Source organism: Procambarus clarkii, chromosome 28 (assembly GCF_040958095.1).
Source record: "Procambarus clarkii isolate CNS0578487 chromosome 28, FALCON_Pclarkii_2.0, whole genome shotgun sequence".
Lineage (NCBI taxonomy): Eukaryota > Metazoa > Arthropoda > Malacostraca > Decapoda > Cambaridae > Procambarus > Procambarus clarkii.
The window spans coordinates 39223013-39250498 of record NC_091177.1 but is presented as its reverse complement, the minus strand read 5'-3'; the positions used below and the strand labels follow the sequence as shown (position 1 = coordinate 39250498).

General features: G+C 43.8%; 1 protein-coding gene across 1 annotated transcript in view; it reads right to left on the bottom strand.

Moving 5' to 3' along the window:
• Positions 1-27486, bottom strand: part of LOC138369538 (dipeptidase 1-like) — a 523228-nt gene that overhangs the window by 182767 nt on the left and 312975 nt on the right. The window contains exons 4-5 of the mRNA XM_069332943.1: positions 26411-26561; positions 11198-11261 (exon numbers count right to left, since the gene is read on the bottom strand). Of these exons, the coding sequence (XP_069189044.1) occupies positions 11198-11261; positions 26411-26561 (215 nt within the window). The remainder of the gene's footprint in view (positions 1-11197; positions 11262-26410; positions 26562-27486) is intronic.

Genomic DNA, 27486 nt, shown 5'->3' with positions numbered 1-27486 from the left:
CACTAGCACCACCAGTTCCACTAGTCCCCACATTAGCACCTTCAGCTCACCAGTCCCCACACCAGCATCTCCAACTCCACCAGTCCGCACATCAGCACCTCCAGTTCCAACAGCCCCCCAAGCTAAACCAGCCCCCGCACCAGCACCTCCAGTCCCCACACCAACACCCACAGCTCCACCAATCCATCAAGAGCATCTCCAGCTCCACCAGTCCCAACACCAACACCTCCAACTCCACCAGTCCCCACACCAGCATTCCCGACTCCATCAGTCCACACACCAGCACCCCCAGCTAAACAAGTCCACACACCAGCACCCCCAGCTAAACCAGTCCCCACACCAGCCCCCCCCCAAGCTAAACCAGTCCCTACACCAGCACCTCCAGCTCCACCGGGCCCCACACCAGCACCACCAGCTCCACCAGTCCCCACACCAGCACCTCCAGCTCCACCAATCCACACACCAGCATCTCCAACTCCATCAGTCCCCACACCAACAACCTGTCCTCTTAAAAATAGCGTTGCTTTTCGCCGTTTGCCCGTATGGCCGAAAGTGGACGTAATTTGAAAATGAAAAATAAATGAAAATAAATTTGGCATTTTTTTTGAACAGCAGTAAGTTAAGGGTCTTCTGATACGATAGGTGGGCACGAAATTCTCATAAAGTTTCAAAACGTTATGTAAAACGATAATAGAAAGTTGCCTCTTCTAACCTTACCGAGTAAGCCGGACAACTCAAACAGAAAACGGAACAAATGTCACTTTTGTGTGTCAATTTCATTTCAAATTAAGTCCAAATTTGGCCATAGCGCGCAAACGAGCGAAAAGTGACGTGATTTTTAAGAGGACGGGTTGCACCAACACCCCCCAGCTCCACCAGTCCGCACATCAGCACCCCCAGCTCCAACAGTCCCCACACCAGCACCCCCAGCTCCAACAGTCCCCACACCAGCACCCCCAGCTCCACCAGTCCCATCATCAGCATCTTCAGCTCCACCAGTCTCCAGACCAGCACCTCCAGTTCCACCAGTCCACACACAAGCACCTCCAACTCCTCCAGTCCCCACACCAGCATCCCCAGCTAAACCAGTCCCCACACCAGAACACCCAGCTCCTCCAGTCCCCACACCAACACCCCAGCTCCACCAATCCCCACTCCAGCATCTCCAGTTCCACCAGTCCCAGCACCAGCACCCCCAGCTCCACCAGTCCCCACACCAGCACCTTCAGCTCCACCAGTCCACACACCAGCACCCCAGCTCCACCAGTCTCCACATCAGCACCTCCACCTTCACCAGTCCCCAGTCCAGCACTCCCAGCTAAACCAGTCCCCACACCTGCACCCGCAGCTCCACCAGTCCCCACACCAGCACCCCCAGCTTCACCAGTCCCCACACCAGCACCCCCAGCTCCACCAGTCCCCACACCAGCACCCCCAGCTCCACCAGTGCTCACATCAACACCCCCAGCTCCACCAGTGCCCACACCAGCACCCCCAGCTTCACCAGTCCCCACACCAGCACCCCCAGCTCCACCAGTGCCCACACCAGCACTCCCAGCTCCACCAGTCCCCACACCAGCACCCCCAGCTCCACCAGTCCCCCACGTCAGCACCTCCAGCTCCACCAGTCACCACACCAGCACCCCCAACACCACCAGTCCCCTCACCAGCACACCCAGCTAAACCAGTCCCCAAACCAGCACCTCCAGCTCAACCAGTCCCTACACCAGCACCTGCAGCTTCACCAGTCCCCATACCAACACCCCCATCTAAAGCAGTCCCCACACCAGCAGCTTCAGCTCCACCAGTCCCTACACCTGCACGCCCAACTCCACCAGTCTCCACACTAGCACCTCCAGCTCAATCAGGTCCTTCACCAACACCCCCAGCTCCACCAGTCTCCACACCAGCACCCCCAGCTCTGTTAGTCCCCACACCAGCACCCCCAGCTCTATTAGTCCCCACACCAGCACCCCCAGCTCCACCAGTCCCCACCCCAGCTCCACCAGTCCACACCAGCACCCCCAGCTCCACCAGTCCACACACCAGCACCCCCAGCTCCACCAGTCCACACACCAGCACCCCAGCTCCACCAGTCCCCACACCAGCACCCTCAGCTCCACCAGTCCCCACACCAGCACCCCCAGCTCCACCAGTCCACACACCAGCACCCCCAGCTCCACCAGTCCACACACCAGCACCCCCAGCTCCACCAGTCCCCACACCAGCACCCTCAGCTCCACCAGTCCCCACACCAGCACCCCCAGCTCCACCAGTCCACACACCAGCACCCCCAGCTCCACCAGTCCACACACCAGCACCCCCAGCTCCACCAGTCCCCACACCAGCACCCTCAGCTCCACCAGTCCCCACACCAGCACCCCCACTTTAGAAGGGGTCCTCTCCGTCAGCGTCTTCTCCAGAGACCTGCTCTTGGCCGCGCGGCCACACATCACCTCTACAAATATAATAGTTCACCCGCGGAGGTGAGAAATGGCGCTAAAGTTTGCAGGCGCGCCCTACGTGTTTTATCGTCCTAAGCTTCAGTGCGTGCGGAGTGTGTTGGACCCAACCGGTGGGAGGGAGCTTAGCGGGACTGGGGAAGGAGAGGGAGAGTGTTGGGCCCTACTGGTGGGAAGGTTATCAGATGATTTCGGGACTTAGTGTCCCTGCGGTCCTCTCCTCGACCGGGGATCTCCACCCCCCAGGAGCAGTCCGTAGCAGCCGTCTAACTCCCTGGTACCTATTTACTGTTAGGTAACAGGAGCATCAGGGTGAAAGAAACATTTGTCTCCGCCTCCACCAAGGCTCGAACCCGGAACCTCAGGAGTACGAAACCGAAGCGCTGTCCACCCAGCTGTCACGCACCCGCTTCCCGTGTGGGAAGGAGGGAAGCGTAACTGGAGAGGGGGAAGGCGAGTGGCTGCAATTATAGTGTGAGGAATGGTCATTTTCCTCTCTTGTTGCATCTCTATAATATAGCAAGAGTCAATGGTCGAATCATGCAGTAGTTGTCTCACTACACTTGCTACGGCAGTTCTGTGTGTCCAGGACTGACATTAGGCATCTTAGGCTCTTCTGTACATATATACAGATACCGTCAACGAGCGAGTTTAAAAGTCGTACTTAATTACCTGAGACTAATGCCTGAATATTCGATTTTTGCCAGAGAACCCCCAGGGTAGTGTGCTTGGACCACTTGTCGGGGATACCAGAGTACCCCAGGGTAGTGTGCTTGGACCACTTGTTGAGGGTACCAGAGTACCCCAGGGTAGTGTGCTTGGACCACTTGTCGGGGATACCAGAGTACCCCAGGGTAGTGTGCTTGGACCACTTGTCGGGGATACCAGAGTACCCCAGGGTAGTGTGCTTGGACCACTTGTCGGGGATACCAGAGTACCCCAGGGTAGTGTGCTTGGACCACTTGTCGGGGATACCAGAGTACCCCAGGGTAGTGTGCTTGGACCACTTGTCGGGGATACCAGAGTACCCCAGGGTAGTGTGCTTGGACCACTTGTCGGGGATACCAGAGTACCCCAGGGTAGTGTGCTTGGACCACTTGTCGGGGATACCAGAGTACCCCAGGGTAGTGTGCTTGGCCCACTTGTCAGGGATACCAGAGTACCCCAGGGTAGTGTGCTTTGGACCACTTGTCGGGGATACCACAGTATCTCAGGGTAGCGTGCTTGGCCCACTTGTTGAGGGTACCAGAGTACCCCAGGGTAGTGTGCTTTGACCACTTGTCGGGGATACCAGAGTACCCCAGGGTAGTGTGCTTGGACCACTTGTTGAGGGTACCAGAGTACCCCAGGGTAGTGTGCTTGGACCACTTGTCGGGGATACCAGAGTACCCCAGGGTAGTGTGCTTGGCCCACTTGTCAGGGATACCAGAGTACCCCAGGGTAGTGTGCTTTGGACCACTTGTCGGGGATACCACAGTATCTCAGGGTAGCGTGCTTGGCCCACTTGTTGAGGGTACCAGAGTACCCCAGGGTAGTGTGCTTTGACCACTTGTCGGGGATACCAGAGTACCCCAGGGTAGTGTGCTTGGACCACTTGTTGAGGGTACCAGAGTACCCCAGGGTAGTGTGCTTGGACCACTTGTCGGGGATACCAGAGTACCCCAGGGTAGTGTGCTTGGACCACTTGTCAGGGATACCAGAGTACCCCAGGGTAGTGTGCTTGGACCACTTGTTGAGGGTACCAGAGTACTCCAGGGTAGTGTGCTTGGCCTACTTGTTGAGGGTACCAGAGTACCCCAGGGTAGTGTGCTTGGCCCACTTGTTGAGGGTACCAGAGTACCCCAGGGAAGTGTGTTTGGGCCACTTGTTGAGGGTACCAGGGTAGTGTGCTTGGCCCACTTGTTGAGGGTACCAGAGTACCGCAGGGTGGCGTGCTTGGCCCACTTGTTGAGGGTACCAGAGTACCGCAGGGTGGCGTGCTTGGCCCACTTGTTGAGGGTACCAGAGTACCCCAGGGTGGCGTGCTTGGCCCACTTGTTGAGGGTACCAGAGTACCCCAGGGTAGCGTGCTTGGCCTACTTGTTGAGGGTACCAGAGTACCCCAGGGTAGTGTGCTTGGACCACTTGTCGGGGATACCAGAGTACCCCAGGGTAGTGTGCTTGGACCACTTGTCGGGGATACCAGAGTACCCCAGGGTAGTGTGCTTGGCCTACTTGTTGAGGGTACCAGAGTACCCCAGGGTAGCGTGCTTGGCCTACTTGTTGAGGGTACCAGAGTACCCCAGGGTGGCGTGCTTGGACCACTTGTTGAGGGTACCAGAGTACCGCAGGGTGGCGTGCTTGGCCCACTTGTTGAGGGTACCAGAGTACCCCAGGGTGGCGTGCTTGGCCCACTTGTTGAGGGTACCAGAGTACCCCAGGGTGGCGTGCTTGGCCCACTTGTTGAGGGTACCAGAGTACCCCAGGGTAGTGTGCTTGGCCCACGTGTTGAGCTGAGTAACACTTCCTGGCTCTGGGCGCATGAGGGCTGCATTATCCCAGGTGGGTTTCGGCATTCTGTGGGCGCGCATGGAAGTTCTGGAAAGTGTATACTCTTTTCAACTTTGTTACCTCAATTCTCGTCCTAGGTTTTTCAATTTGGTATCATTGTGTTCACAATAGAATTCTTCATTGGCCTAAAGGCATATAAAGTCCAAAAGCCCGGCGTACCACCCACAACAAACAGAGAAAGTGAGAGCGTGTTATCCGGGTGCGGGTAAGAGCGATAAAATGGGTGTACTCTTTTAACTTTGGTCACCTCAATTCTCGTCCTAGGTCTTTCATTTTGTTATCAATGTATTCGCAATAGATTTCCCAGCAGGAGTATATGCATATAATGTCAAAAACCGCAGCGCGCTCCACCCACTGACGTGACGAAAACAAGCCGCGGTTACCTGGAAGAGAGTCCTAAGCCACCCCAAGGGGCGCCTGGCCTGCCATTAGAGTGTGCGGTAATACCGAAAAAATTATCCTCTTTTCAACTTTGTCATCTCAATTCTCGTCCTAGGTTTTTCAATTTGATATCAATGTGTTTGCAATTGAATTCTCTACAGGACTAAATGCCTATAAACTCCAAGAATCCAGCATACCACCCACAGCAAACAAAGAAAGTGACATCGCATTACCTCCGTGAGCGCTAATCAACCACAATCAAATGTGTATTGTGACGATAATCTCCTTCAAGAGATTGAGCCTGCTCTTCCCTCCAAAAATACGTCGCAACAAATATATAAAACTACTATGGAAGAAATGTCCAACAACGACAACAACATCTCCAAGGTTTGCCAGAGCGCAAAACGTATGCAGCCAGGGACACCTGCTCAGCCTCAAACCGCCAAACTACCTGTCTTGTTGCCGGCTACTCGCTGATTGGCCGCCGGTCTGGCTGCAACTGCACTCCACCCACCATACTACTCGATGTCTGGGGCCGCCACGACCTCAGTCCTTAGAATATTCAGTGCTTTCATACGGTTAACACTTCTTACTGGTAGACTGAGCTTTGGCTTAAGTGTACTAAGAGAGGTGATAGCTTAAAGCCAATATTCCCGCACCTCACATTTTATTGCATATTGCACAGCTTGTTATTGCTCACTTGTCTTAACGTAACTTTTCATTTTGTCATTTACTTATTCTTATTATTTTGATTGATTGATTTTATTATACGAATTTGTATGTCCATTTTATTCATGTTTTGTTTATCTAACGTAATTAAAATTGCATTGTTAAAATTTACTTGTGTTTTGTGTGTCTTCTCCTTACCTTACCACAGACGAAGTTCCAGATTTTCTATTTTTTTTTTTTAATTCTATGTGACGAGGCCATACCCCTAGCTTTGAACAGCCGAACACCAACGCGTTACCGTCACAGTATACTCTTTTCAACTTCATATATAAGGCGTATAATGTCTAAACCCAGGGCGCGACCCACCCACAGTCAAGTGCAAATGCTGGCCACAGGTTTTAAAGGACGACGCAATGTTTCGTCGTTACCGGACTTCCCTCTATTAAACGACCGACGCAATGGTGCATCGTTACTGGACTTCACTCTGTTAAATGAACGACGCATTGCTGAGTCGTTACTGAGCAAAAGTGGTAACATCCCTGGTCTGATGTGGAGCCAAGTAGCATCCATATTATAATGTTTGTCCAAGTAGCATCCATATTATAATGTTTGTCCAAGTAGCATCCCTGGTATGATGGTAGTCCAAGTAGCATCCCTCACCTTATGTTGGGCCAAGTAACATCCCTGGTCTTATGTTGAGCCAAGTAACATCCCTGGTCTTATGTTGTGCCAAGTAACATCCCTGGTCTTATGTTGAGCTAAGTAACATCCCTGGTCTTATGTTGAGCCAAGTAACATCCCTGGTCTTATGTTGTGCCAAGTAACATCCCTGGTCTTATGTTGAGCCAAGTAACATCCCTGGTCTTATGTTGAGCCAAGTAACATCCCTGGTCTTATGTTGAGCCAAGTAACATCCCTGGTCTTATGTTGAGCCAAGTAACATCCCTGGTCTTATGTTGAGCCAAGTAACATCCCTGGTCTTATGTTGTGCCAAGTAACATCCCTGGTCTTATGTTGTGCCAAGTAACATCCCTGGTCTTATGTTGTGCCAAGTAACATCCCTGGTCTTATGTTGAGCCAAGTAACATCCCTGGTCTTATGTTGAGCCAAGTAACATCCCTGGTCTTATGTTGAGCCAAGTAACATCCCTGGTCTTATGTTGAGCCAAGTAACATCCCTGGTCTTATGTTGTGCCAAGTAACATCCCTGGTCTTATGTTGTGCCAAGTAACATCCCTGGTCTTATGTTGTGCCAAGTAACATCCCTGGTCTTATGTTGAGCCAAGTAACATCCCTGGTCTTATGTTGAGCCAAGTAACATCCCTGGTCTTATGTTGTGCCAAGTAACATCCCTGGTCTTATGTTGAGCCAAGTAACATCCCTGGTCTTATGTTGAGCCAAGTAACATCCCTGGTGTGATGTGTACCCCAGGAATGTCTCTAGTCTGATTTTGATCCTAGAAACATCTTTGGTCTGGTTGAGGCAAGTAAGATCACTGGTCTGAAGGTAACTTAATACATTTTCACTGCTGTTCTCCAGGAGATGTAAACAGTTAAGTCCAGATAACAAAACAGTAACAAGTCTCCAGGTCAGGCAGCCCTTCTCTCGTGCCCGACGTCAACCAATATTTGATCACATGTGTTCAGGTAAAGTAAGAGTTAATATCCTCAAGTCAGCAGAGACGTGTCGTAGTGAGATGGACGCAAGTAAACACAGACTTAAAAACAAACTAACGATCCATTTATTAGTTATATGCATTCGTAAATATTCCACAGTTGATTATTAATTTTTACATAAAGTTCAGAAATGAAATTAAAAGGAGTTAGTCAAATTTACAAACCAAACATGTAAATAGTAAATTAGGGCGAGGAAGAAAGAAAGACAAGGAAAAGTTTAAGGAAGGAGGAATTTGAGGGTAAGGGAGAAAAGGAAGTAGTGCATGATAGGAAGAGGGGAAGATGGAGGAGGAGGAGAAATAGGAAGACTCGAAAATTAAGTGCTTAAGAGCAGCATTAAGAGTGACTAAGAAGCAGGTGAAGCAGGCCCCGTCCACCACTCCCTAACGACTTGCTCACTAGCTCGACTTGTATCAAAGAGAAAAATGTAGGCAGCTGCACTTAGGAAGAAAATTTCTTATAACCTTAGACTTATGTTGGCCGGAATGTACTTCTTATAACCTGAGACTTATGTTGGCCGGAATGTACTTCTTATAACCTGAGACTTATGTTGGCCGGAATGTACTTCTTATAACCTGAGACTTATGTTGGCCGGAATGTACTTCTTATAACCTGAGACTTATGTTGGCCGGAATGTACTTCTTATAACCTGAGACTTATCCCTATCCAACCTGTACTCTTACAAAGAACGTCACATTTCGCCCATATGATTTATTAAGGCTTAAAATTGTTGTATTAAAAAATGGAAGCGACTCGCGAAAATGACGTACTATCCATTTTTCTGTTTTGGGTCCTCTGGTTTAGTCTGTTAGGTTAGAAAAGGAAACTTTTAGTTAACCGTTTTCTTGACGTTTTGAAACCTTATGAAGAGGGGCTGCCCTATCAATACGGACCGCCCAAATGTAAAGTAAGTGTTCCTCTTATCATCTTGGACGGACCCCTGAATGAAATGACGAGGTCCATTATTACCAGGAAACAGAGTCCTCACCTCACATTAAAAATTAAAACGAACTATCGACTCCTGTATGAGAGTGACAGATATCCTGTCTCTTTTAGGCTATTTCCAGGGGAACAACGGTATTCGGGATATGGGAGATCTCTGCCAACAGCCACATCAGGTATACACACTGCTGACTTTGCCCTGTTGTTTCTTTAGTTTCTGGTAGTCGATCAGTGCCTTCACTCCCAAGTACTTCTCTCACTCCCACAAGTGTCTCTGTCAAATCAATCTGGAAACTTATTCATGCCAGAGTATACAACTCCTATCTGTTAAGCTCATCTCCACTCAAGATCGTCCAGGCAGGGAGCAATAATTCTTTAATTTGATTGTACAGGTATACACTTTATCGAAAGATTTCTTATACAACTCAATCCTCTAATCATAAAATTAAACATTATATGTATATATATCAGCACCGGATGATCAACCTCTCAATGACTTGCTCATGTCTTCAAACGGTTAAGCTTGTGATAGCCTAACCTGCTAGGATTAAACACAATTCCACTCTGACTCTTTCACAATAAATTATCCGTTAAGCCTCTCCTCGGCCGCTCAATCTTTTAGGCTGGACGGTAAAGCGACGGACTCGCTTCATGCAGGTAGGCGTTCAATCCACGACCGTCCAAGTGGTTGGGTTCCATTCCTTCCCCCCGTCCCATCCCAAATCCTTATCCTGACCCCTTTCAAGTGCTATATAGTCGAAAAGGCTTGGGGCTTTCCCGTGATAGTTCCCTTCCGTCTCAAAGGCAAATATATAATATAATTATACAATATATACTGAGAATATATAATTTCAAATATATAATTTAAAATATATAATTTCATGATTTAATTATATATCAAGGAGGCATATAATTATTAAAATAATAATTTCAATGAAAACATAAGCATCAATATTTCAGTCAGTAACACATTAATAAAACTTGAATAATAATTTCAACAAAATCATAGGTACCAATATTGTAATTCAATATCACAGTAATATCACTTGAATAATAAAGACAAAGAAATCATAAGTATCAACATCACCTTGGCAGCCTAGTCCCTATTACTGCCACCTGCTCTCTCTCTCTGGACCAATAAATCACACACACACACATATATATATATATATATATATATATATATATATATATATATATATATATATATATATATATATATATATATATATATATATATATATATATATATACATATATTAGTATATTTTGGTAGCAGTCTTTCCTGTAAACATATATTATTAAATATGACCGAAAAAGTAAGATTAATAATTCTAACACGAATTTTCTCGATCTTTCGTACGTTTCTTTTCACTGTTGGTGGTAATTAAAAAATCAATTCTCCAAAATTCATTTTTTATTTCTAGTCTGACACGACACTTGAGCGCGTTTCGTAAAACTTATTACATTTTCAAAGACTTTAGCTTATACATACACAACTGAATAGAACTTACACATCTTCGATTTGTTTATATCTACATTTGAGTGAGGTGGATGGGGTGAGGTGGTATTAATAGGGTATTAAATTCCTAAACACAAGACAGAACACGAAACAATGGGTATTGAATGGAAGTGATTTGTAGAAAGCCTATTGGTTCATATTTCTTGATGCTTCTATATTGGAGTGGAGTCTTGAGGTGGGTAAAATATAGTTGTGCATTAATTGGCTGTTGATTGCTGGTGTTGACTTCTTGATGTGTAGAGCTTCGCAGACGTCAAGCCGCCTGCTATCGCTGTATCTATCGATGATTTCTGTGTTGTTTACTAGGATTTCTCTAGCAATGGTTTGGTTGTGGGAAGAGATTATATGTTCCTTAATGGAGCCCTGTTGCTTATGCATCGTTAAACGCCTAGAAAGAGATGTTGTTGTCTTGCCTATATACTGGGTTTTTGAAGCTTACAGTCCCCAAGAGGGCATTTGACCTCCCCTTACAGTCCCCAAATGCCCTCTTGGGGACTGTAAGCTTAAAAAAAAAACAGTATATAGGCAAGACAACAACATCTCTTTCTAGGCGTTTAACGATGCATAAGCAACAGGGCTCCATTAAGGAACATATAATCTCTTCCCACAACCAAACCATTGCTAGAGAAATCCTAGTAAACAACACAGAAACCATGGATAGATACAGCGATAGCAGGCGGCTTGACGTCTGCGAAGCTCTACACATCAAGAAGTCAACACCAGCAATCAACAGCCAATTAATGCACAACTATATTTTACCCACCTCAAGACTGACGAAGGTAGGCAGGAGAAAAAGCACCAAGGTAAGGAGTCAGAGTCAGGCGGGAAGAGGATAGCAAACAGTTAAAGTTAGAAGAATAGTAAAAAAAATCCGGTATCTGGAGTGATAGTAGGCTGGTGGAGGGAAGCAGATATGCGTGAAGGTTAGTCTAGTGTGAGTGAAGTCAGGTAGTGGTCAAGTGAGGGATGAATTAGGTAAGATCTGCATTTTCTTACCTTCCCATAAGGCGTGAGGCCGCGGGTGTTTGGTGGAGGTCGCCCGTGTTCAGAACACTCCGCCCTGGAAAATAGTTGAATGTAAACTTTATAAAAAAATATCAATTTTTTATTGACATGTGTCCACATGTTGTCTTCATAATGTAATACATGTCAACTAAGTGTCAGTAATACATAAAGAACTGGCATTAATTGTTGTGCTCCTCTGTAATGAAGGGAATGACCTGAGTTAGATACAGTGTTGAAACTATTATGAAACTTCTATTGCTTAATAACAACGTCTGCCTTTTACAAACCTCTGCTCTGTTCACAAACGAGTCGAAGCTGCCGACGGTGGTTGCTGCTTCGTTTGTTTTCTGATCATGTTGATACGTGCCACCTTTCCCCATAGGCAAGCATTTTCACTGCAGCGCTGTGTGTGATTTTATGCTCTCTCCCACTCCTAGTTTTAGCCAATTTGTTATTGAGGTTGACTTTTCCAATGTCCTCATGGCTCTAATATTTTAATTCCTTCATTTCTGTGGTGGTCGAAATAAAATACTATCTGTTTTATTCTCTATCCTGGTTAAAACGATCGAATTTTGGAACAATTCTTTGGTGTTTATTGTTCATTGCCCATTTAATGGGCACTTCTGTTGTGCCCCAACTAAACAATGTCCAGATGTTCAGGATGATCAGAGTTGATGCTTTCCCATTGTTCCTCCGAGTCACTTGGCCCTCGGTCAAGACAGTTGTATAAAAGGAGACTACGGGGTGCTGTTTTCGCTTTTTCGACAGCACCCCATTGTCTCCTACTACTTTTTTCTATCATGCGGTCAAAACCCTTCCAGCTTCTTCTATTTTTGGGGCACTTATCGATGGTACCCTTCCGTCTACTTGTACTATTTTTCCGCCACTTATGAACAGCTCCCTTCTGTCTCCTACTATTTTTCCCGAGGAGAATAAAGTCCCCCTGCCCCCCCCCTTCTGTCAAACCTAAATTTAGTTACCTCGGTGACGCATGCAGTTCTAGTCATTGTAATGTTCAATGACGTCATCAGCCAGTCAGTCTTCATCTTCCCTCAATAAGATAATTTTCTGTGATTGCATATTGAATCTTTTTTCAATAATTTAATATTAAATCCCATTTTCAATGAATTAATATTTAATCCCATTTTCAATGAGTTAATATTAAATCCCATTTTCAATGAGTTAATATTTAATCCCATTTTCAAAGATTATTTCTAGTTAAAAGGTTGTATATTAAACATAATGAAAATGCAGAAGGCTTTTTTGATGGACTATACAGTAAGTCCTATTTATATTAACCCATGTTGAACCAATCATTAACCGCCGCTGTGAAAGAAATAAAACTGCAGAAGACCTATACATATAACGCAAGGAAAAATAGTGCAATGTTCACACACCTGTATTTGCCTAATGTTAAATAAATACCCAATTGATAGTCTTTTAGATTCGTCCACTTTAAGTACGTCAAATATATAAAACTGCAGAAGACCAGTCTTGAGTAAGCTAATTTATGGCTTTTAACTCATTAGTGAAGATTACAGTATTAAGTTGGGAAATTATTTAAAATTAATCAACTATACAATAAGTAAACTTCAAATTTGCCTGTTGAATGTGACTGATGGGCTTCAAGTTACTTGGTACTTGGGCCCAGTCTGGTTCATATGATGACCGTGTGAGTGGTGACCCTTCCTGTTACTAGTTACTTGGGCCCAGTCTGGTTCATATGATGACAGTGTGAGTGGTGACCCTTCCTGTTACTAGTTACTTGGGCCCAGTCTGGTTCATATGATGACAGTGTGACAGGTGACCCTTCCTGTTACTAGTTACTTGGGCCCAGTCTGGTTCATATGATGACAGTGTGACAGGTGACTCTTCCTGTTACCTTTTACTTGGGCCCAGTCTGGTTCATATGATGACAGTGTGACTGGTGAACCTTCCTGTTACCTTTTACTTGGGCCCAGTCTGGTTCATATGATGACAGTGTGACTGGTGAACCTTCCTGTTACCTTTTACTTGGGCCCAGTCTGGTTCATATGATGACAGTGTGACTGGTGACCCTTCCTGTTACTAGTTACTTGGGCCCAGTCTGGTTCATATGATGACAGTGTGACAGGTGACCCTTCCTGTTACTAGTTACTTGGGCCCAGTCTGGTTCATATGATGACCGTGTGACAGGTGACCCTTCCTGTTACTAGTTACTTGGGCCCAGTCTGGACTGGATTCATCAAGGATTACACAACCAGTCACAAGACCTGCACATCTCTCCTCTATTATGTCACCTTTCTTTACATGTAGTAACCAGTTTATGAAGTCCAAAACCCTACGAGTCTGTTTATAACAATAATAACCTAAGGTTGTGGAATTTTCGAAAATCCCAAAATGTTTATTAAATGTAAATAAAGCTGGCATGATGGAGGAAAGATTTATAGGTTTCGTAAAACAATGTGGAAATGTTTGATCAATGCTGGCCGAAGTTCACACGATTATAATGTTACATGCATATCAGTTGCATTAACTGTTAAGTCAGATTCTGTTTTTGTTTTTACCCGTGTGAGAGTGGTAAATGCAACCTGACATGTGTAACCGATCATAAAACGAAGCAATGAAATAATACTCAACTTCAGAATAAATATATGAAACATTAATTCTGACATATGAAATGATGACAAAGTTGATGATTATTGCCTTGCTCCTAATGTATGATTACATGTGACACGCATGCGCGCAGCAGCTCATTTTTTATTCATTCAAACCTACGATCAATTCAATGGGCTCAAAAACTAATGGAAAATTTCCCCAGTAATTTTCATTCTTACTTCAAACTTCTCAGGAATAAAAGGATGAAAACTGGAAAACAATAGCCAAGAGAGGTAACTGTATTGTTGTTCACACTTTCTTCAATGCTGCTATTTTCTTCAATGTGTTGCAACAGGGTTAGAAACATGTAATAGTTCCGGTTCTCCACTTGATGTGGCTTGATTCAATAGTAAGCTTGCTCTGACTTCTTCAGTTTTGGAGCAAATAATTAAGCTTTGTAGTTTCAAGTTAATTTCCTTCAGACATGACAACATGTGACAACTTATTTATCCATTTGTCATAACAAAATAAATTTGCCATATCAAAATTTTCTTTCCAGAAAACACAAAATTATTATGCATTCTTAGCTGATGAACTCGTATAATGACTGCCCCAAAGAGGCAAGGGACCCCAGTCTGGTACAGTAAGTGGCAATGATCACCACCATTTCTAATCACTACCTTTCAAATAGCCGAGTGGGTTTCCTCTAATGATCGTAACCACTTTAATCACGTCGTTCAGAACCACATTTAAACTATCAGGGATACCCTTGAAGCCAGAGCTTCAATACTTTTTTCATAACCACATTATTTCTCCAGTAATATTTGCAAAGTTATCACGTTTGACTCATTTGCAGTTAACCCAGTCAAATCTTTTTTTGTAACTGCAAACTTATACAACGCTGGATACGATGCCTCATCCTGTAAGTTTATAAATGTTAAACAGCATAGTAAGATTTAACAAAAATCCTCTTAATATATATATATATATATATATATATATATATATATATATATATATATATATATATATATATATATATATATATATATATATATATATATATATATATATATATATATATATGTCGTACCTAGTAGCCAGAACTCACTTCTCAGCCTACAAGCCTAATAAAAAAAAATGACCTCTTACATAATGAAATGGGTTGCTTTATCATTTCATAAGAAAAAAATTAGAGAAAATATATTAATTAATGAAAACTTGGCTTATTAGGCAAATCGGGCTTTGCATTGTAGGGTGAAAAGTGAGTTCTGGCTACTAGGTACGATATATATATATATATATATATATATATATATATATATATATATATATATATATATATATATATATATATATATATATATATATATATATATATATATATATGCAGTAACAGGTCAAACACTGCTTTATCAGTGAGACCTAAGAGTACAACAAGTACTCCTCAGAAAAAAAACAGCAAGCATATGCAAGCAACTAAGCCTTCACAACCTGTAGTTGCAGTTTCACCTAAACCGGTGACCCTTAAACGAGCTGTAGGCCGTGGGTTATGTTTGTTTTGCCATCAAGATCATTCCTCATATAAAGGTACAAGTTATCCTAATAGAGTCACCCGAGTCAGATGACTCAAGCAGCTACACAGATGTACCAGGTGTCTCAAACCGCATAATGCAACCAGCTGTGAGACCCCATTGAACACATGCAATAGGTGTCGAAGGGGCCAGCATCATGGTGCACTGTGCAAGCATACTGAATCAAAGTATCCAAAATGCAGAATGAGAGATTGAAAATCCACTCAAGTACAGTGCTGCAAGGTGCAAAAGAATAACAACATGGATGCTCATACAGTCAGCCCTTTTAAACCTGAAGTCCATATGTCACCCAAAACTGTGACTCCTGCATCTACTACAGGAAGGAGATGTTGTCTATTCTGCCAAGAGAATCATACCATTTATCAGTGTCAAGCCTTTCCTGATCGCGTTACTAAGATAAAGCACCCCAAGGAATTGCACAAGTGCACTAGGTGCTTGATGCAACATGATCCTAATACTTGCACCACCCCATTACGCACAAGTAACAGGTGCCATCATGATCAACATCATTCTGCATTGTGTGGAGTTGATAGGCCCAAATCGCATAAACTCCAGGTGGAACAGGACACTTCCACCACTGTGCTATGCTGCAAGGAACAACAAGAGGCTAAGGTACTTAATACCAAGTCTCATAGTAATGCTGTATTACCTACTGCTCAACTACAATTAAATAACAAGAATTCCAGAATCATTACAAGAGGTCTATTCGACCAGGGATCACTGAGAACGTTCATCACTCAACAAGCAGCTAACAAGATGAAACTTAAACCCTTGTGTAAGGTGACAATGAACATAGCAAGATTCCTAACAGATACGGGGCCTCAAGAATATGAACTAGTACAACCACTAGTACGCCTAGGTGGTTATGTCCAACCTGTCCAGGCCATAGTAGTTGACCACATCCCATTTGACCTAAATACCAGAGGAGGGACACAGCCAGATTTTTGCAGAAAAATAGAATCAAACTGGCTGACACCAAGATAACGTCTGACCGCCTCACCAATGTAGATTTATTAATAGGAGCAGACCATTATTATCATCTTATTGCTGGAACAACCAGACAACAGGGAATGAACCTGTTAAAGTCAGCAGGGGGCTACTTACTCACAAATAGTCTTAAACCTGAAGAAGCCTATGCCAGCTGATAATCAATATTAATTCAAGATTCAGTCTGGTACAATTAGTACTAGCAGAGTTAGCTTCTATAGATCTCAGTGGATAAATCAGTGACCAGCAGCCTAAACCGGTTCACGGCACAGCAACAAATGCCATTGACCCCACTGCAGACCCAGAACTATTCTCGACAGTAATAATTGACCACATTCAGTCCTCATAGCATCTCATCGCATTTATCATACTCATTCTTTAGGTTATCATGTGCTTAGATATATCTCCAGAGAGTTATAGTACTGTAACTTAATGTGCATAAACCGAGCAGGTTTACAACTCATTTAGAATCTTTAGATTGCAAGATGCGTTTAGTTATACCTTCAGAGGGTTATAGCACTGTAGCCTAATATATATAATCCGCATTTACACTCTACTGAGGTAGATTAGGGAACATATGTTAGTCAGCTGAGTGCAAGTTGAATCTGAGCTCGTTAAAGCATACAACTGACTACATTCATAGAGACTGACACTCATATACTCAGTTGTCTACTTTATCTAGAATTTATTTAGGTTAGAAACTTAGTTATTATTTTAGCCTAAAATACTTGCCCAGCTAGGACAGCACCTTAGGCTAAATTTAATTTTGTATAAACACACAGAATTCCTCGTTTGATGTTGAGGTGATTTATGCGTCTCCAGTGATTAGTTAGTGTCTAGTAATTCATCTAGTTACATGTCACTGCGACCCTAGACATTGATTTCACTGTAGATTCAGTGTTTCCATGATCTCAAAAGAGACATATAGAATAATACATTAATCATTGCATAGATGTACCTGTGACTACAGATTATACTTGTCACACAGATCCGGGACATTCATTATGTGCGTACTAACCTAAGAATATAACTTCAGGAAGAGGAACAGGTACGTCAGTAGTTAACACTGAACTACGACCCGTTATTTCTCCTCCCGGAGTTATATTGGAAATATCCAACACTAATTACTAATCCCTAATACAAAAGGATGTATTTCCTGAATTAGGCATCATAATTATCTAATACTCATTTACTAATCCTTAGTACAATGGGATGTTTTTCCTGTACTGAGTGTCATAACTAACTAACACTACTAATCCGTAGTTTAGTGATACAGAATTTATTGCATTAGGATGTGGACTGTTATGTAATATCTCCTAGAATCGTGGCAGTGTTGTGTCAGCCACCCGCAGGGAATAAATTTCCACATATCTGTAGGTCTAATAGAAGTCCAACCATTTACTTTCCTTAATTCAGGACAATTCATTTATTAATAAGTTTACTTTGTTTAGTATACTGCAGTTTACTGGAATTCCCTTACCCAGCTAGATAGCTGTTCCAGTGAATAACATTATAATATAAAATAATTTCCACTTCTAAGCTTCTCATTTTATTTGCGCAGTCTACATTAACTGACTTGCACTGCGAAAAATTATATTACCATATAACGCATTTATTTATGACATAAATATTCGTCATACACACTTCCTTCCCTATTTAACTTCAAATAATTTAAATCATTTATGCTCGGGCCCCCACTTTTTTTTTTCTTTTTTTTTTTTATCTTTATTTAAAAAAATACAATATAAATTACATATACATAAGTGTTACAAGGTAATTATACATTCCAATTCTTAGTGAACAAGTGTTTCAGTAGTACAGAACAAGATCTTTAAAAAATAAACTGAATGTTATACTTATTTACCTATAAACGATTTACAAAATTGGAGAATAAATTTACATTAATACAGGGGAAATTATTACCTTTATATATATTTTATATAATTCTCAGTAAACAAATTTTCCATATCATCACCGAGCATGAGCCTTAAACCCCAGATGTTATACCTGATCCTGCCTCGCAAGAACTTCAATATTTTGTCTACTGAGTAACCTTCCAGCCTGCCTATCCACACACAAAAAATGTAATCAGAAAGTAACATAATTATTGTATTCCTAATTTTCTTGCATTTTATGTCAATATGAAACATTAAAAACCTCATTAACTCCACTCTAGTACTTGGTCCACATAAAGCTTTAAGAGTATCTCTAATCCAGTTTACAAGAACAACTTTCTGCTTACAGAAATAAAATATATGCATATTATTTTCAATTTCAGTACATTGGTCACACCTATTGTTGTCCTTAATGCCCAACATCACCAACCTATCATTAGTAGGAAGGGTCTCATGAATATAGCGATACAACAGCTCACGTTGTTTTGGGGCAATAAATTTAACATGAAGGTTTGCCCATATTACTTGCCAGCTAAAGAGTGGATATGCCTCCTCTACTCTAGGAACTACATTCGGTAGTATAACATCATACACTTGTTTACTGTTCATCATTAAAAAAACCTTCAATATTACAAATCCGCCTGAGAACATCAATTGCACATGAATAAAAGTGCGGTGAAATAAAGGCAAGCGCTAGGTCAGTATACTCTGCATATGTATCAAATAGCTAACACGTAATTTACAATAGTAATTTCCTAGTGCATTTACACTATCCCTCTGCATTATCTCCTTTCTAAAAGTAACACATAAGATTGCCAATGACTTATGGTACACATTCAGTATTCCTATTCCACCGTTTTTCTTACCTTTATATAGGGTAGTTCGTTTAATTGGTTGGTATCTACCATACCATACATATCTAAAAATAGTTTTGTCAATCTCTATAGCACTTTTCTTGTCTATGGGAAAGCTGTGAGACAAATACCACACTTTAGACAAAATTTTGCAATTGATTATTACAGCCTTCTGAAACAGGGTCAATTTCCTATTTGACAACATATTCGTTGCAACTATTATATTCCCACATAGTACTAGCCAATTCGTAACCAATGTTGTTTCATATGTCTTTCACCAGCAAATCCCAAGAGGTTTAATAGACTCCACTACCTTGAACCATGAACCTGTCCAGTTAACCTTATTACACTAACTGCCAAGCCCCATCATACACGTTTTGTTCTTGTTAATAACAGCACCTGTCGCTCGTTCAAAGTTGTCTAACTCATTCTGAACATTCACCACCGAGTCTTCTGTCGACACAAAAATAGTTGTATCGTCTGCATAACCAACAACAGGAAGTGTCATAGCATTAGGAAGACGAGGTGGAACAATAAAGTCATTGCTTTTTATTGCCAAGTACAGTGGCTCTTGAAATATAACATACAAAATCATTGAAAGGGGACATCCCTGACGTACAGATCTTTCAACTGAAAAAGGTTTACTTAAGACTCCATTGATACAGACGCTGCTCCGACACTGTTTATAAAGCATACGGATCCAATCAATAAATTCTTGTGCCACTCCTACCCTATCCAATATTTCTAATACAACCTGAACATCAACAGGGTCAAAGGCTTTCGACCAGTCGAGGTTTATCATGGAGGAAGGAACATTATTCTCAGACACATAATACACAACATCCCTAATTACATTATTACAATTGATTATAGATCTTCCAGGCACACCACAAAACTGTTCCTCTGATATAAGTTTATCCATTGCAATCCTAAGTCTATTTGCCAACAGTTTCGATATTATTTTATAATCCTGGTTTAGTAGGGAAAGTGGCCTCCAGTTCGTTAGAATATGCAAATCACCCGTTTTAGGTATCATCTTAATAATCCCATGAGATTGTGACATGCTAAGCTTCCTATGCTGTATGCTATACTGCACCACTTGTACAAAGTCTTTACCAATGACATCCCATAGATAGAAATAAAATTCTGCCGGGAACCCATCACAGCCAGGTGATTTACCCTTCTTTAAACTCTTGACAATACTCCACACTTCCTGCTTATCTACATCTAACAATAATGACGTGTTGTCATCCTGGGTTAAAACCCGTGTACATTTTCCAAGGAAATACTCCCGCATACCTTGGTCCACGTTCACTTGTTTGTACAATTTCTCTAATTCACCCCGAACATAACATACAATCCCATCCGTATTCGTCATATCCGTCCCATCACCTGCTTTAATACTAGTCACAAGTGCTGTACCCTTGTTATTCTTGACTTTACTTAACAAATAAGGAGAGAGTTTTTCACTATACATCCTATCATTAATCTGGAGGCGAACATTGACTCCTTCAGATATTTCATCCCTCAATTTGTTAATTCTGTCTTTTAAAATGGTAATTTCTTCATACTTGTCTAATCCCATATTGACCTTTACATAAAGTTGTTTTAGTCTGTGTTGGAATAAGTTTAACAGACCATATTTTTCAGCAGCCTTTCGTTTGGATACTTTCACGAAGAAACTTTTGCATGCAACTTTACACATGTCCCACCACTCCAATAGACATCTGAACTTACGTTTTTGCCCAACCAGATGTTCCCACAATACTTGAAAATTATCAATTACATCTCTACTCTGCAACAGACTGCAATTGAGCTTCCATGACCCTGTCCCCACTTTAACCTGATCGTCAATAACAAGCTTCACCACAACCATACAGTGATCTGAAAAGCTGACCGGAACAGTACTGCAAGAACTAATTTTATCATGGAACGAGTGCATATATAATCTGTCAAGCCTAGAACAATAATTCTGGCGAACATATGTGTATTCATATACACCTCCGTTAATGCTATTTGCATCCTTGAGACCAATACATTTCAAAAGTGTAAGTAAAGCAGGAGATACACATGCGTTCGACTGAATGCTACAATCTCTCATAGAAGTGACACAATTAAAGTCGCCACCAAAAATAACGTTACGCGTATCATTTCTGAAAAAATATAATAACTCGTTAGAGAACAAGTCCTCCCTCTCTTTCTTCCTGCGGGTGCCAGAGGGAGCATACACATTAAGTACAGGAATTATTGTGTCAAAAAAGGAAATCCTCGCATATAAAACATTACCATTATCATCCACTTCAGTATTAAGAACCTTGATGTGGACTCGCTTACCAATCAATATCATCGTACCACCTTTCAACAAGGTCGTTGGATTAATCAATATTTCAAAGAAATCAAGCAGCACATCAAGTTTCTTAACATCTTGTACATTGTGTTCTTGCACTAAAAGTACATCCAAATTATAATATTTAAACAATGATAACAGCTGCAACTGTTTATTTCTACAATTGAGCCCATTAATGTTCAAAGTAGTACAATTAAAATTAATAGGCTTCACGAATGTAATTTGAAGAGAAACCAAAATTACTCTTTATCCATCATTATCTCACTTGACACTATCTTAGTGTCATCTTTCCCTTTTCGAAATATAAGTTTAATATTTGCACTCACGTCTCGATTCTGTTCATGTTCCACAAGATCCCACCATGTCTTATCACTGTTCTCTCTACCATGATCCTCACTCACCGGTTGTACGGTGCCCTCGCTACGTTTCGGTGACTCTTCGGGGCCTTGGTCACGGTGAACTTCAACGGCAACAACCTGCTCAATTTTTTCAGAGACTTTTAATTTAGCGGCGTAGTCCTTCATACGTTCCAGATCAATACTCCGAGTAAATTTTTTCCGTTTCTTCCCGTGACTGGTTACAGAACCAGCCTTCACACCCTTAGCCTTCACACCCCCAGCCCTCACACTACCCCTACCCTTTCTATCATACCTTACTGAAGAGGGTGGAGTTGCTCTCTGCACAGACATTTCTACATCACTATCCTCCATTGTGTCATCCTCTACATCCAGGTGACAACCAATTACTTGTTCCATCGTCACTTCACCAAGGTCAGCACCACCGCCAGCCTCGCAGCTCTTCGCAGCGTCAGCACCAATGTTATGGGCGTCCACATGTATAGTGTCCAGACTTACCTCACCCTCACCAGGGTGACCAACAGCCGGTAAAGCGTCCTGAGCAGTGTCATCTGCACCCTCCTTGCCTGCATGACCATTATCGTCCTGAGCAGTGTCGCCTGCACCCTCCTTGTCTGCATGACCATTATCGTCCTGAGCAGTGTCGTCTGCACCCTCCTTGTCTGCATGACCATTATCGTCCTGAGCAGTGTCGTCTGCACCCTCCTTGTCTGCATGACCATTATCGTCCTGAGCAGTGTCGTCTGCACCCTCCTTGTCTGCATTACCATTATCGTCCTGAGCAGTGTCGTCTGCACCCTCCTTGTCTGCATAACCTTTATCGTCCTGATCTAAGTTACCTTCACCGGCCTCATTCGCACTGGGAGTCACTCCCACAGACGTTTCACTTACAGAGTTGCGGGTTACTTCATCTACCTCACCTGGAACTACAGTATTTACAACAGTGGGTTCATTTCCTGATACACTATCCTCTATTAATGGCGGAAAGTCATGTTCATGAAAAATGTTGATCCGTTCTGATGCCTCCGCCTGGCAGGCAGCAGCCATGTGACCAGTACGCCCACACTTAAAACAAGTTTGCATTTGGCCATTGTATATAAATTTAATATAATGACCTGCTACTGACATTGATGAAGGAATATTACGGTGAAGTTCCATCTTTACTGTTCGTGTTCCATTAAAACACCCTTTCCCTGGGCCATACGTATATTTATTAAAACGAACATTGTCCACTTTCCCATATTGTTCCAATATGTGTATAATAGTTCCATTCAACATTTCAAATGGCGCATCCCTCACAGAAACGCATGTAAACGTTTTGCTCAAATTAATCACTTGTACTGATCCTTTCCCATTAGGTAAACTTATAGTGTCATCATCATACTTCTTAAGAAACTCTGAAAACGCCACATTGTTTTCAAATTTCAACACCACCCTGTTCCCTGGCAGTGGTTGGTAACCAAATATTTCTTCCTGCTTGATCTGTATCACTTCGAAGATCGTGGTGGATACAAGGTCGGGAGCAGCATGACAACTAAACTTGAGTCCTATGGACTCCTTCCGCTTTAGTGGAGGTGTGTAGGAGCCCATGATGGCACATATACCACCCCCAGCGTGACGTTATCCGCCCATCCGTCAACACGCAGGCCAACAGCGATGACAAACACGTCCACCCACCAGACGCCAGTAGCAGAACGAATCAAAACACGTCTGCTCACCACCACGTCCACGACGAGACTCTCGGGCCCCCACTGGTAGCTATTGAGCATGCATGCGTTCCCGAGAGGGAAGGAGGACCCTCGCCATATTTGATCCACTGGCAGCAAGGTGTACCGAAGCGGTCCTTCCAAATCTTACAATCCTGCAAGAATCCATACTTTTCCAGGCTTCAGATTGGTGGCGCAGCTTACCAGAATCACGGACACCAGTTTCGGCAGGCATTTTACCACTTAGTATTATTTAATGAGCTCTTAAATATGTTCTAATGTAGGTACCCTGTCGTGATGCTGTAGGCAAAACAATACACCCATGTGAGTGCTGCTTTCACCCCTCCTTTTATTCTAGATCCTGCATTAAAATGTTTGAATACTAGTTTGGAGTGGACATTATGGAACTTAACTATTGCAGCGTGGTGTAAGTCAAAGGAGGAGGTGTGTTACTGTTCCCACGATCACGTGTTCCAAGGATTTCTATCTCCCATCTGGTCTCAACGTATTACAGAGATTAGACACACAAAGTTCCTCTAAACCAGCTGAGAATATTACCAGTTTTAATTAGTAGATAGCGCTCTTGTCGTATGAGAGTCTAAGAATTTGAATTAATTTGCATGCTAATTATATTAAGAATTTAATCATTAATATGCAGTAGTATTTTTTACATTGCATTTTACTATTATATAAACTATGTACATGCATTTATTACTATTATCATGTATGTAATTTATTATATTACTGTATATGCATTATGTAGACTAGCCTCATCGTATACTTCCCCAAAATGTGCTACGGGAAGCGGCTCTAGAATATATTACTAGAGCCAGATTTCCCCACACCGTTGGGTGGACAGTAGGTGCGGTGGTGAATGTCTCAGGGCCGTTGGGTGGACAGTAGGTGCGGTGGTGAATGTCTCAGGGCCGTTGGGTGGACAGTAGGTGCGGTGGTGAATGTCTCAGGGCCGTTGGGTGGACAGTAGGTGCGGTGGTGAATGTCTCAGGGCCGTTGGGTGGACAGTAGGTGCGGTGGTGAATGTCTCAGGGCCGTTGGGTGGACAGTAGGTGCGGTGGTGAATGTCTCAGGGCCGTTGGGTGGACAGTAGGTGCGGTGGTGAACGTCCCAGGGCCGTTGGGTGGACAGTAGGTGCGGTGGTGAACGTCCCAGGGCCGTTGGGTGGACAGTAGGTGCGGTGGTGAATGTCCCAGGGCCGTTGGGAGGACAGTAGGTGCGGTGGTGAACGTCCCAGGGCCGTTGGGTGGACAGTAGGTGCGGTGGTGAACGTCCCAGGGCCGTTGGGTGGACAGTAGGTGCGGTGGTGAATGTCTCAGGGCCGTTGGGTGGACAGTAGGTGCGGTGGTGAATGTCTCAGGGCCGTTGGGTGGACAGTAGGTGCGGTGGTGAATGTCTCAGGGCCGTTGGGTGGACAGTAGGTGCGGTGGTGAATGTCTCAGGGCCGTTGGGTGGACAGTAGGTGCGGTGGTGAATGTCTCAGGGCCGTTGGGTGGACAGTAGGTGCGGTGGTGAATGTCTCAGGGCCGTTGGGTGGACAGTAGGTGTGGTGGTGAATGTCTCAGGGCCGTTGGGTGGACAGTAGGTGCGGTGGTGAACGTCCCAGGGCCGTTGGGTGGACAGTAGGTGCGGTGGTGAATGTCTCAGGGCCGTTGGGTGGACAGTAGGTGCGGTGGTGAATGTCTCAGGGCCATTGGGTGGACAGTAGGTGCGGTGGTGAATGTCTCAGGGCCGTTGGGTGGACAGTAGGTGTGGTGGTGAATGTCTCAGGGCCGTTGGGAGGACAGTAGGTGCGGTGGTGAACGTCGCAGGGCCGTTGGGTGGACAGTAGGTGCGGTGGTGAATGTCTCAGGGCCGTTGGGTGGACAGTAGGTGCGGTGGTGAATGTCTCAGGGCCGTTGGGTGGACAGTAGGTGCGGTGGTGAATGTCTCAGGGCCGTTGGGTGGACAGTAGGTGTGGTGGTGAATGTCTCAGGGCCGTTGGGTGGACAGTAGGTGCGGTGGTGAACGTCCCAGGGCCGTTGGGTGGACAGTAGGTGCGGTGGTGAATGTCTCAGGGCCATTGGGTGAACAGTAGGTGCGGTGGTGAACGTCCCAGGGCCGTTGGGTGGACAGTAGGTGCGGTGGTGAATGTCTCAGGGCCGTTGGGTGGACAGTAGGTGCGGTGGTGAACGTCCCAGGGCCGTTGGGTGGACAGTAGGTGCGGTGGTGAACGTCCCAGGGCCGTTGGGTGGACAGTAGGTGCGGTGGTGAATGTCTCAGGGTCGTTTGGAAGGATCCGACCGTTTCAGAGTAACAGGATGCAAAATTAAGGGTCTAAGAATTAGAGCCCTGGGCGATCGTGTGTGTGTGTGTGAGGGGGATTGGTCCAGTTACAGCAACAGTTTATCTGCCAGTGTGATGGTGACCCAGGGGGCCCTAACAAGTTATCATGAGTGTGATGGTGATCCTGGGGACCCAAATAACTTGCCATGAGTGTGATGGTGAATCAGCAGTTCTACAAAAGCAAGTAAATGGGAAGAATAGAAGAGTGTTAACAGAGCCAGTATGAGTGAACCTTAGACAGACACAACAGTACTCATTAGAGTGAACCATAGACAGACACAGCAGTACACATGAGAGTGAACCATAGACAGACGCAACAGTACTCATAAGAGTGAACCATAGACAGACACAACAGTACACATGAGAGTAAACCATAGACAGACACAACAGTACACATGAGAGTAAACCATAGACAGACACAGCAGTGCACATGAGAGTGAACCATAGACAGACACAACAGTACACATGAGAGTAAACCATAGACAGACACAACAGTACACATGAATAGGAAACCTAAGGTGAAGGAGAGTGCGTTTAGGGAACTCACCAGGGTGTGTGACACTTGTGCGTCAGGGTGACATAGCGGACACCTAGGTCATAGAGTGCCCGCACTATGCCCATGCTGGCTGCCAGCCCGTGCCCGCCCTCCACGCCCATCAGGGAGGCTACTCGTCCATGCTCAAACTCCTCCATCAACTCTGTCGGAGGAAAGGAACATGTTTACTGGTAAGCTGATCTCCCAGAACACAGAGAGGTCATGAATTAGAATATAATGATCTCGCGGGTCATAAAGAGGTTATGAGTTAGAATATAATGAGCTCACGGGTCACATAAAGGACATGAGTTAGAATATAATGATCTCCTGGGTAAATGAGATAGATCATGAGATACAACGGCCTACGAGAATCACAGGGAGGTCATGATTTAGAATACTATGTTACTATGTTCCCCCGGGTCATACTGAGGTTAATTGAGTTAGGAAACAATTATATCTCGGGTCAAAGAGAGGACAATAGTAAGGATATAATGATATACTGGGTCATAGAGAAATCAGGAATTCAAGATACAATGATTACTTGGATCCCAGAGAGGTTACAAGTTATACAATGATATATCTGATCTCATAGATAACGTGAGTTAGTTTACAATGATCTCCCAGGTCACAGAGAGGCCATGAGCTGGGATACAATAATCTCTCGAGTAACAGAGAGATCATAAACTAATATTCCATGATATCACACATCACAGACAGATCCTGAGTTAGGGTACATTGATCTCTAATGACACAATAGTCACGAGTTAGCAGACAGTTATCATCAAGATCACAGAGAGGTCATGCGTTTGGATACAATGATCTCCCGGTCACAGAGTGGCCATGAGTAGAGTAACAATGATTTCTTGAGCCACAAAGAGGTCATACTGTGGTCTCCTGGATCACAGAGAAATCAGGAATTAGGATGTAATGATCTTACTAGTCTCTAGAAGGATCATAGTATCCTTCATATAGGATACTATGATTTTACTGGTCACAAAGAGGTCACGACTAGTGAGGACAAGAGCTAGCATACAATGATCTCCCGAATCCAAGAGAAGGATACTTACTCTGGGTATTGTTATGAACCT